At 33.1% G+C, this 13043-nt stretch overlaps 1 protein-coding gene across 2 annotated transcripts in view; it reads left to right on the forward strand.

Moving 5' to 3' along the window:
• The window catches only part of LOC138122576 (inactive dipeptidyl peptidase 10), a 71082-nt gene that overhangs the window by 17098 nt on the left and 40941 nt on the right, over positions 1 to 13043 (forward strand). Inside the window, exon 1 of one of the 2 annotated variants that reach the window (XM_069036793.1) lies at positions 7942 to 8592. The exons of the other annotated variant lie outside the window; for it this stretch is intronic. Coding sequence (XP_068892894.1) covers positions 8488 to 8592 — 105 coding nt within the window. The 5' untranslated portion in view covers positions 7942 to 8487. Of the gene's footprint in view, positions 1 to 7941; positions 8593 to 13043 lie in introns of those variants that run through there. 2 annotated transcript variants of the gene reach the window in all.

Raw genomic sequence — 13043 nt, forward strand, 5'->3', positions numbered from 1 at the left:
TCAAACGTGTGGCATTTACAGGAGTCTAGAAAGCACTAATTTAAATGGAAAAAGGGATTGTGCGGGGTATGTTTACAAAAGTGATTTACTCATTTATATCAGACTTCGTGTTAAGAAACGTTATTGCCTATTTACATTAATTCCATAACATTTGCATAAACTGTAAAGCATTTTACAACGGAAAATGTAGCTATTTATGGATCTGTGTGTTCGCATTTTATACACTTTCCTCGAGACGAACTTTTCACTAAAAAGGACGCTTGTGCAGACCTAAAAATATGTATCCCTCATAATTACTACGGTGCTCAATTTCTTTTCAAGAAGTATAAGTATATACATTTATTGTGTAAAGTGTATTTGGAGAAATTGTAACTGTTATCGTTGACCTTTATACTTGGATCGTAAACAGTTGAAAAGATGATTCCTTTTGCATACATTTTTAAAATAGACGTTTTTCAAGAGCCAATCGTAAATCGAAGCAAAATCTATTGTAATATATTAAACTGCAAACAATGATAAAAGAACAAAGACACTGCTGTGTAGGTGGACCATAAGTCGCTCTACTACATACAAATTGAATGAGTATGGAAAATAATGTTTCCCAAATAACGTGTGTTAAAAAAAAGTGACCTGGTGGTTAATAATGATATACAGGGTGTTTTCGAAGTTGAGGTGTTCCTTTTAACATGTGATAGTATGCTTTGTTCTAAAGAGTTATAGCCAAAATCACCTTGGTAAAATGTGTACGGCAGTGAAGATACAATAAGTTAATTTTTTGGAAATTTTTGAAACCGGTCCTGCTCAAATTTGCGCTGATTTGTTAGAAATTAGAAATGACAAAAAAAAATCAAATGAGCATGGACGTTAATCAAGAATACTGTCAGAGTTGTCATCTAATTAATCGGAATGTCATTATCATTACGAAAATAATGAGCTCACAGATACGCTGCTAATGTATGGGCAATGTTATCACGTTATCAGAATGCAGCTGCGGCGTCCAGAGAGTACGCAGAGCGATTTCCAGAAATACACCATCCTGGGCCACGTCAGTTATTAATCTAGTACGGTGAAGAAATAGACAGGACCGGACTCAAAATTTTAAAAAACAATAAAAATATACAAACAATTATCTCCGTTAATACAAACATTTTACTAAGAAGATTTAGGCTAAAATTCTTAAGAACAATGTATAGTACCTCGTGTTACAAGGAACGCCTCAACTTCGAAAACACCCTGTATTTTCGTTCCATTATTCGTAGAGACAGTATGGATTATAAAATTGTTCAAACCTGTTCGACAATTTCCATAATGTGTGATATAGTTGTCTAAATAATGGGGATAAAATATAATAATTACTTTAGGTTATAGAAAGGAAGTTTGTCACTATAGATTTGTTCTTATTTCCTTTCAAATAATTATACCTCACAATTTTTAGTGCGTAAAAGATCTGTTTATGGTAAGAGTAAAAAAAGAGTTAAAAAAGTGCCATAGCGTGTTATTATTTTGTTCTGGCGTTATGTAAATTCCTGCACCGAAATAGCTAAATAATAAAATTACATTGAAAATAATTGAAGTTCTCTCGCGATCTCTTTAGCAATTCAAGTTTTAGATTTGTCTTTTGATGTTGATGACTTTCTAATTGCACACAGTCGTAGAAAAAATATTGCATGGAACTCATGAATAAAGTGTCTTTATCATTAATGGGATTGCCATTCGTGAAAAAGAACTACTTTAAGCACTTGTTGCATAAATTACTATTTTTCACGAGCGGGAGAGGATGTTAGATAACAGGTAAAAATAGAAATAATTTTTCAAAAAATTCCCTAGAGAGTTTTCATTCTGAATAAAAGAAAAAAATTATGTATTATTATATAAATTGAGACCTCAGTATTTGCTGCTTCAGTAATTTCTTCAGATTCTTCTACAGATCCTTCAAGTGAATATAAACACAAGTTATTGATCCTAGCTACAAGTGACACCACAGGAAAAATCATATATTTTTCTCACAGATGTATCTAATAAGTAATAACGTTTGAATAAAGTGGAATTTCTTATTATGGATTGTTTCGTGAACGATTTTTATAGTAAGGTTGACACATATTTTTATTACAGGCCAATTTCTTTACTTAAAAAAATCCTTAAGTTATAATAATAGAAAACATAATTTCCTACATCTTCCTGTGTAAAGCTTGAAAATATTTAAAATTCCTAATACGTAAGTACATACGTACGTAAAAACATTCATATGTTTATGTTATATTTATGTAAAAGTAAAACCTCCTTTTAAATACTGAAAATATAGAACAACGAGAGGGCCGCAGGAATTGTTATAAAAAGCTTTAAAATATTCAAAAAACATGAATGTATATACATACATAATATAACATAAACATATGAATGTTTTTATTTTAATGTTGTTTCAGTTAATCCAATTTTTATACCTGACATTCAAGCACTTGCATTTTAATAACGTTAATCAAATGTATTTAGCTCACCACTAATGTGTTTTGTTCTGTTTATTACCGTGAGAGTAAAATTCCCTATAGCATCTGTTTTAATGAATTTATAAATTTGATTATCTAATACGGCGCCAGAAAAACTGTTCACGTATATTTTCATGTATTATTTATAAACCTAAACTGATTTGAGATTTGATATAAAATCAACTGAATGACACATTTGCCCAGTTTTCATTATCCCCAATAGTAGAAAGTGATTCACGAGTAATAATGAGCCTATCAAAATTTGCGATGCAACCAACAATACATTTCCCCCTGGGTTTTTTTAGTTTGTGTTTTTATAAATTATTCCATATAATTTTGATATAAAATTAAAATATACAGCTTTACCTTCCAAACATATTACGGGTTGCATTTTCAATTCCGTCGGGCTGACTATTACTTGTGAATCACCTTGTATATTTTTTAAATCCACATAATAGGTGCAAATGTAATGTTGGTTGCATCACAAATTTCGTTAGCCACATTATTACTCGTGAGACCCTGTATTATGTATGTATTATAGATTATTAGACATTTCGAAAGTGTATTAAATACATAATGCCTTACATAAATTCTAACAATTAATTTTAATTTAATTTTAATTCATATGTACTATTTGTATTTAAAAGCACTTCTTGACAACGAAACTGACGCTCTTCTCATTTTTTACGGTAGGTTTGTCTTTCGTTATAATAAAATTAACCAAAGTGAAAAGAATAATTAGCAAACAAAGATGATTAATTAAAAGAGAAAAGGATTAATAACCCTTTTAAACATCATCTGAATTTTCTCGTCCTTTCTCAAACATTCATTTAAATTCACTTACAGCCGTCTCAGCACTGTTATTACAATTATTCACGTATACTTATGACAGGTATACTTCTACTATACCTACTTTAATTATTGTAATTATCTCAGGATCGGCATAACCAAAATGGTTCTTACCCGAAGCGTCAAAAACTAAAACTAAAATGTTTGTGTACAAAATAAAACAATTTGAGGGTGTTAATATTATCCGTATGTTTATTATAGTTATTTATGTATTAAGGGCATAATCAGGAGATTATGGCACGAGGGAATGTTTAAAGCCCGAGGAACGAGGGCTTTTAAATTCCCGAGGGCCATAATCGACAATTATGCCCGTGGTACATACAGCGTTTTATTCTATTTTATAATTTCTAAAGATTCAAACAAATATTTAGTATTCCTTAAAGCAAATCAACTAAAAGTTGTGTCCATGCAAATTTAGTTAGCTATTTTGATGTTGTTAGGGTTACTGTGTGTATAATCTATGATTTTCTTCAATCAAATAATGTTTGATACCATTGTTTGAATAATTAAACCAACCGTTGCTTGGCACATTTTTAACAAATCCAGGCCATAAAGGCCAATTTATGCCCTCATTTGGGGGCGTATAAAGACGATTATTGACCAAAATAGAATAAAATAGTTTAATTGCTTTGAAATTGTTTTATAATGTATAACAACCTTCAAACTTCACGTAATTAATGCCCTTGAACTAAACATTGTGGTGATGGGTTCAGATTTCTTCGTTGGAGAACCGAGAACAAACAGTAAACACTACATAGCTGTTAAAATGGATGAAAATGATGATGACATTAACATTAAAATTAACTTGTGAGTATCTATTAGCTTAGCTCTTGAAAGTTGTTGAGAAGTTTGTTTTGGGTAAATTGATACATATTCAGGAAAGTTTAGTTAACTTCCAACCACATTATAAACTCTGATATAATTGTATCTATTAGGTGCACAACAAAGCCTGACCACCATAAACAAATAATTTTAAATGTTGCATTATTTTAAATTTTAAATGAGCTCGACGCCATTGAAAATGCAACCCACAATACGTTCCCAAAGAAGCCGGATATTATAACGGGTGACTATTAAAATTTTCACTTAGGGTTGGCTATGGAACATTCTTTGTTTTCCGTTGCACATTAGACACTGATAAGTTTGACATTATAGTTAACATTGTAGGTTATGTTTCAGTTGAACTGACCAAGGAGCTGACTGACATTTGTCGTAGGTTCTTGCGTGTGTCTAAAGTAACAGAAAAAATAAAAACTCGTTCAAAGCCAACTCCAAGTGAAAATTTTAATAGTCACCCGTTATGTTTCCAACAATTTAGAAAATTATTCCATACATTTTTATTATTTCATGTTGGAAAATTTTAATTAGACCCGGCGCGTCCACCATTTGTACATGGTAAATACGAGTATATTACTCAAGTGTTTCTGATATTTTTCTTTGTCTAAAATTGTCTGACAGTAATTAAATACGTCATTATCATTTCACATTTTCTTTTTTAAAAAAACATTCAAGATAATTCTGAACGCTGGAATTTATAAAGTTGTTTAGTATAAAAAATGTGGTAATTAAAAGTGACAAGAACAAATGTTCTTGTCAAAAAGCAGTGAACACTCCGCTTATTTTAACGAAACTGAACGTTTTAAAATTAAAATATAAATTAACAAAAACAACGTTGAAACCTTTCGTATTAAAAATGAGGCGGGTACGCTATATAAATGTAATAATATAACAAAATTGAAAAAAAGAAAGCAACATCTAAAGGAATGTGACGCAACTGAAACGAATACTGCAAACGCCGAAAAAACTAAAAAATTCTTTCTATACTGAGCCTTTATTATATTGGTTTGATGTTGTAGCATTGTTTCCATTCCTACCTGACCAAATATATTAAATTACCTTACCAACAGCAAGACAAAATTTCAGGAACGTACAACGTTCTAAACATGTACTTTTAATCCGAGCTTTCAGTCATGTAACATTACTAAACGAACTTCATTCATCCCAATTATTATTAACATGTAAATTGCTTAAGGGCCTCTGAGCCTCCTATTCACATTCGTTCCAAACATAAATATTAAAATATCAAACAAAGTTGATTCCAACAGCTTTAATTTGGATTCTGTTTCTTTGTCATTGGAAGAAATCAGGTCTCGTGACAGCAGGCACGAACAATAAATTTCGGTGTACTTTCCTTGTTGGTGTAAGACAAATTTGAGTGGCAGAGGCTATTACTCCTGAAACAAACACATCTATTTATTTTATGGTGAGTTGGGGCGGAGAGAATTTTGCTAAGTTTCCCAATGCGGGGCGCAATTAGTGGAATGATAAATCAGTGTTAACTTGCAGCATTTTGCTTCAGCACGAGCAAATAAACAAGAGATGGTTTTATTATCCCAAAAAATGCATATTTTCTGTAAAGCAAAATTTTAAAATTTATTCGTGGGTTATGCAGAAAGAGTTGAAAATTAGTGTGTCGTTTGGAGTCTGCCAGATCATTAAATTTAAATTTCAAATGTAGAGGCGAGAGGCGTTATTTTCGTGAATAAAGTAATTTTTATTCCATAATAGTTAATCTGCAGACTTCTCTTCACTCCAGAAGTGATATTTCAGCTCTAAATATTACGGCTTATAAAATCATTTTACGAGTATGTATCTCTTTTTGTGTTTTTTTAAATTTCGAGACAAAATTAAAGAGCAACATAAGAGCAACAGAAAAAAGGTTAATTGATTTTCCACTTAACTTTCTTTCAGGGAATCGTAAAAATGGTGGATGCGCCGGGCGAACTATTTCATAACTGACAAAAAAATTATTTTACCAAGAAATTAAGCCATGCATCTGAACGATTGTTTATATTTTGCAGCAAGGAGCTTTAACAGAGAGCTTCTTTTATGTATAGGGAACCGCTCCCCCTGCAGAAGTGTTTGTCCAATTTTAGTTTTTGTATCAAAACAACCAAACAATTCCGTTCAGTTACAAAATGTCTCTTTTCATTTCAACTTTAGGCAAAAGTAAAAGACATTTCGATAAATTTTATTAGATTCTTTCACAACAAACTTTCCTCTATCTACATAGTCAGTTTCCAGGAAAATATTGGCAGAAAACACGGCAATAAATCGAAAAAAGACACACAAATGGCACAACTAATTTCCACTAGCGAAATCGGTCCGGAGATGCAAATGAGAACAATTTGATCAAATTACGTAAATATGCAAATTTTTGCAAAAACGCTCTCAACTCGTCTAGATTCATTATGTGACCCACATTTCAACAAAGTTCAATTTACTTTAATCAAGCCCCGTTGGTTTCCGTTGATTTAAGATTTATTTTAAAGACCAGAAAATTAAGTAAGGTAACATTTACACTTCCTCATGGGGAAGTTAATTTTCCTGTGAAACGTTGACGCAGATCCTTAAATCCCATTGTGGAAACTACAGGAATGCTGCTAATGCTCGTCTTATCCGGAAAACATTTCGCGCTTTTCTTCTCGCCTAATTCTTGTAATTTTACCCTCGACGAACACTCGATCTTGATGCATGCAAAAGTTATTCATAATTTTAAATTGACACTTGCTAGATCTTGCTTCTGTGAATGGCAGTGACAGATATCTTTGTCGAGAAGTCAAAATCTCTTACACATAATTGAAGTTATTTGTCAAACTTGAAACATAATCTCCTTAGGCTTTACGTCTTATTTCATCCGTAAAATGAAGAATGAATGTTCGGGAAAATGGTGGAATGTCAAAATTGGAACATCCATCTAGACGTTAAACGACGACAGATTGGATAATTTTTTTTATTTAAATTGTAGAATTTGCCAGTGCTCCATCTACAGGTTCAGGAGTTGTCGTTTCGAACTGGAAGAGCGTTACAGATCAAAGTGACAGCAAAGTTTCAAACCAAATGCGCAGTAGAAAAGCTCGCTGAAAGCTCGATATAACCGTCCTCGTACAGATTTCGTGTCAGTCGCTGTGTTCATAAGTTACAGGAAACGTTGCCTAAAATGTTTTTATTTAAACGTAAATTTGGATAATTTTTATTTAAAAACGAGTGAAACAGTTGGGTGCTCAATCTAGATTAAAAAAGAAAATTAAAACATCATGAAGTTGAGACGAACGGTGGGCGATGAATTATTATTTAGGGAAGAAAATGAAAGAATAATGAAGGGAAAAAATTCAAGAACTAATTGGCTCAAGCTGGGATTTCGTAAAAATGAAACTGAATTATTAAATTAACAAAGATTACTAAAGGCACACAAAGGATCAATATTGGATTTAGTGTGTGTTTGTGACGACGAGGGCGCCATCGGCAGCGCTGAAAATGTTTCAATGAAAAGCTGAAAACATCGTCTACTGGAAACACTTGCTTTCGAGCTTTCGAACGAACACATGTAACAAACACGTCTCTTAAATTTGACAGTTAAAAGATCGCTGTGCTGCTAAACTAAATTTTTAAACTAAATTTGTAAAATCGACATGTAAGGGAAATTATAAACGATTTCTAAAACATATCAACAAATAAACAACGTTCTGATGTATCGCCAAAATTTATTTGAGAAAGGAGAGTATACAGTAGTATTTTTGATATTGTTATTTTGGGACCATTTTATATAAATGCTAGAGTTAGATTCTAGATCTTAAGTGTTAGACATTGTTGTTTCCTACTAATTCTAGTTGTTAGTGATAAATGTGCTCAATTAGAATTAAATGTTGCATATCCAGAGTATTTTAATGAATGTTTACACACGTCTAACGGGGCCACTTGCACTTAGTACCAATTAACCTAAATTCTAGTGCCAAACGTTTACCTGTACTACGATAAAATCCAACCCACCCGAAGCACAACAAATCATTTGAAATTGCCAATTTTTATACATCTATATTTTGTAAGAGAAAGTTTATTCCCCAGTGCCATTTTTAAAGTAATATAAAATATCGAACCAATAAATTCTCTGGAAGCTCTAATATAACTCTTTTAAAACTTTCCCGTAAAGTTTTCCTTTTACGATACGCATTAAAAGTCTCCTAAATGTTAACCTGCAATTAAATGTACTTGCGTGTAAGTAAATGTACTCATTAACCATTAAATGTAACTAAGTAAACTAAATGTCTAAACTAGTACTGATAACCAAAATTGTGCGAAGTTCTCTTCTCCTGCGATGGCTAACACCGTGCCTGACGTAAAACCTGTGATTTCGACTGTAAGTACCATACATGCTGCACCGGAAGGGGAAATGGATGCACTCTTGCTCGGCAGAACACGGGTAAGTCGCACCGCCTAAGACCATAAACTACCCCGCTGTTATCCCTCAAACCGATCCATAAACCAGTCAAAGTACAGACGATAAAAACGTGACTAAAATAGATCGATGAAAGCTGAATGGGACGAAAATTCAAGTCAATTTTCTTATCCGAAACGCCAACGAATAATCCCCAGACGCTTCGCCAATCGAATTGGATCGTTTTATTTCTGCCGGAATTAAGCCCATAAATGGGCACTCTGCCGTCTCGAGCGACTCCCCCAAAGTCTTAACCACCTGACAAGCGTCACTTTTTAATTTGATGTGCTGTCGGTTCCTGCGAGGCTAATTGCCCACAACCGGTAAACGAGAAGCGGGGAAATTTTTTACCGAATGAGTCATCAATCGACAAACTAATTTCCGAAACCGGAGTTTTTGCCGCCTGTTGGAGCTAAATTAATGTGGAGTGCCTGTGTAAACATCACGGCACCGTTATTATCGCTAGAAATAGGCGAAACACGGCGATGATAACCGCGTCGAATTAATTTTGCTACGAAGTGGTTAAGACGGATTTTTCGCGCCAAAAGCTCATTTCCCAAATGGAATTGGCTAAGCTGAGTTTGACGCTTGGGCAAAGTTTCTTTTGTAAAATATCGAGGGTGTGTTTCACGTCCGTCCGGACAAAACGACTCGCACAGTCGCCAAATTGAATCTGTCATACAAAGCTTTTTTCGTTATTGTGTTTAAACCGGGAAATTTTCGATTCGGATTACTTTTCACGTTTGATTTGACGCCGCAGTGAAATGACACTTCAGGTTTGGGGGCGAGTGGAAAACCGCGGAAATTCTCCAAGAGGAGGAGCATCTTGTGATTCTACACGACATTTCCTGAATTACGACATCGCAAATAACCCCGAATCTTATCTTACGTACTAAAAATCGATTTATAGTCTTATCATGTTCCAATTTGAGAACAGACGTGACGGGAAATATCTTAACGAATCCCAAATCTGCCTCGGTTTGGATGGATTATTAGTTGAAAAGAAATTTAATTTATCTTTGCTCGTCTTATGACGAGTCCACGACCCTCTAAATAAATTTAGGAACAACACTCCGACAATCGCAATCGTTCTAAAAATATCGAACCGGAGCCGAATTTGGATAAAAAGGAACAAAAAATCTTATCCTGCTCAAATATGCATTAGGTGGACTTGTCTAAAGGCAAAAGATAAAAGAGTATTCGGGTACTTGACGTTCCCAATTCCTCCGGGAACTGCCTCGTTCAGAATGTATTTGCTCATATCAGGTTGAGACTCTTGTGTCGGTTAAGAATTTCGTCGATGTGCATAATGCAAATTTGTGGGGAAATATTCAGCGTGTCCGTGAAATTTTATATTGAGGATCACAACATATCAATCATTTTTATTGTCATCTTGAAGTCTATTTGACGCGCAATAAATTGGGAAGATTTCGCGCAACGAAGATATGTGGCTGCGGCGTCAATTAAAGCCCCTCGAATTTATGACCCCGATGGAAGAAGTGTGCTTCTCTTATCTACGAGCCTCGTTAGTTCGCTCCGTGTTAACAAAGTGGCATTTCCATACCAAATGCGATCGTAGCAAGAAGTTATCTAAATGAGTTTGTAATTTGAGTCGTCGAGAGATGTTTTTCCTGTAGTGGAATTTTTACAGGAGGTCAGCGTTCAAATAAAGTTTTCATTTATTTCTTATTGAAATTGTGCCTCCTTATTATACTTTTGAAAAGGTGAAAGGGTGAAAGATAAAAGAAACTTCAATCTGTGCAAGTAATGGAAGTTTCGATGAAAATTAGAACTTCAAAGGACACTTTTAAAGTTACATAATTTGCGACAAATTAGGGTACAATATACTCATTTTTTTCTAAAGAGTGACCTCTCTCTGATGTTCTAAACTGATAAAGTTTCTACAGCTAATGCAAAAACTTACAAAGGATGGTTGATTGGATATCGTGGGAATAAAATGACATTTATTTTGACACTACAGATTTAGTTTGAACTAACTATATTAGATATTAACCATACATTCATTTAATAGTATATTATACACCAAGGTGGAGAAGTTCATGATTATAGCTAGAGCGCCAAGATGTAAAGCGCGAAGGCTATAAGGGACTTATCTGCCGTGGTTTATATACAGTTGGTTGAAAAAAAACGGGAACTGTCAGAATAAAATTGACACATTTTTACAATTTTTTCATAGTGTGAAACCTTTTTACGAGAGAATTAACGTCAAAATTCAATGACAAATGGACAAAATCAAATTTACATTTTAGGAAAATTTTCGTTTCCCGTTTTTTTTTTGCAACCAACTGTACTAGATCCTACGTTAAAACCCTTTCTGATAATAATTATTAATAAAATTATTTTGTCGGATGCGACGGATCCGAGTTGTCATATCTAAACGGTTGCTATGAAGATCGTCTACGTTAACCAATGAAATAAGGGACAATCTTTCGTTGGTAGGTGACGGTTGTTCATTATTAACCTTGGATTAATAATGAAAAATTATTAACCAGTAGGAGAGAAATTCTAACGGGCCTTCAAATACATTTATATTTAGAGCAACCTATGGAAATTCAATTGTTTGCAACATTTTTCCAGCGTAGAAAATGACACAAGAAACGTTTGACATTTTAACGAAATAAAGTTAGGTTAGAAAATATTTTTAATTTTTGTAGTGCATTCTTCCTATTCCCCCTCCACGGAATGTCGCCGACGCCTACTCTAAATATATATTTATTTGAAGGCCCGATACTTCTGGGTTCGGTTCAGGAGTAAATAATGACGCCTTCTCAGACTAGTAGTGAAAAAAAAATTATAAAGTACCTACAGTAATTGATAAATTGCGGAAGTAACTCCTTTCATGTTGAAAATGATGATGTAACTTTTATGTGTATCGATTTAATAATTAAATTGATTCACTACCTCTTGTATGAATTTTGCATAGAATATTAGAGGTAGATGTAAAGCCGAAAGTCCTCTCTTTTATGAGACGCATTTGTGAGATAATGGTTTGGAAATTCAGAAGTACGAAAAATATAATATTAAAGAGGAGTAACAGAAATGAACTGCAAAACAAATACACATTTTTATCATTTTATCATTTTATTGATTATTTTTTGAACAGTCCTGTCAGCCAACCGTAATGAGGAAAAATTTCAAATGGACCAATAGCATCAAAATTACACTGACTATTTGCTAGTAGTTAATTACCGCGATAATTTTTCCGTTGTTAAGATAGCGCAGCCATTTGTTTCAATATAAACATTACCATTCAGATTTCGCTTTTGAGATTTGACATACATTCGTGATCGTAATTTTTTTGATAATTTTAACTAGATTAGCACTTTGTTGCTATTAAGAAATCTATAGCAACAAAAATTCGTGCATCTAGTTAAAATTATCAAAAAATTACCAGCACTTATGTAATTACTGTTGAATATCCTGTTTTAATTATTACAGTTGTGAAAATTATTAAATATAATGATATGACAGAGTTGATTAAGTAAGTTAAAAGTTATGTCTTCATTTTTTATTGATAATGTAAAGAGTTGTTCTTTCGCTAATTTTCCAAGAACTAAACTAAGATCAACACCTTGAAGCAATTACTTCTACAATCACAAATACAAGTTGGGACGAAGAACAAAAATATTTTGATAGTGAATAAGGTTTGATGAGTCTATCCTAAAGGGTCCCCGTTCCTAGCAGTCTATTTCCCTGGTGCACATAAAATCTGTTAAATGCTCGGTGCTTCCATCAATATTAAATGACAATTATAAATTGCGATAAAGCGAATATGAAAACGGTATTTTAATACATTAATCGTAAAACAATCATCGCGCTGATTCAGGTTTAGATAGTTGATAAATTGGCGAAAATGGATTACCTGCAATATTCCACACAAAATTATAATTAAAATAAAATTCACATTTTTATTAGTTGACGAATATGGGATTTAAATTTTTATATGATGGTTACTAATAAAAACAAAAATAAAATGAAACAAGTTTTTGTTTGTTTCTTGTGATAATGAGCCCGCCGGAATTGAAAATGCAACCCACAATACACTTACAAAGCGAACGTGGCTATTTTAAAGATCGTATTGTTTTAAAATGAATTATGAATCCATGATGGCTTTGCTTCCAATAATTTTATTTGTCGCAACTGACATTTACGAAAAAGTTAAAATAAATGAAAGAAAACATTTATGGCGAATGTAATAAAAATGCTTCTGGTGTTGCGCGTTTATGCAGACAATAAACACTTTCTCAAAAACTCTTCGTTTTTTCACAATTTCATTTAACCAAGCGAATGACGTTTATGTCAAAATTTACGAAACTGCACAGCTAACTACATACCTATGTTTTATGTTTTTGAAAAAAAATATCCACGTTAACTTTGCAAATGTATTGTGGGTTGCATTTTCAATCCTGTCGGGC

This window comes from Tenebrio molitor, chromosome 2 (assembly GCF_963966145.1).
Source record: "Tenebrio molitor chromosome 2, icTenMoli1.1, whole genome shotgun sequence".
Classification (NCBI taxonomy): domain Eukaryota; kingdom Metazoa; phylum Arthropoda; class Insecta; order Coleoptera; family Tenebrionidae; genus Tenebrio; species Tenebrio molitor.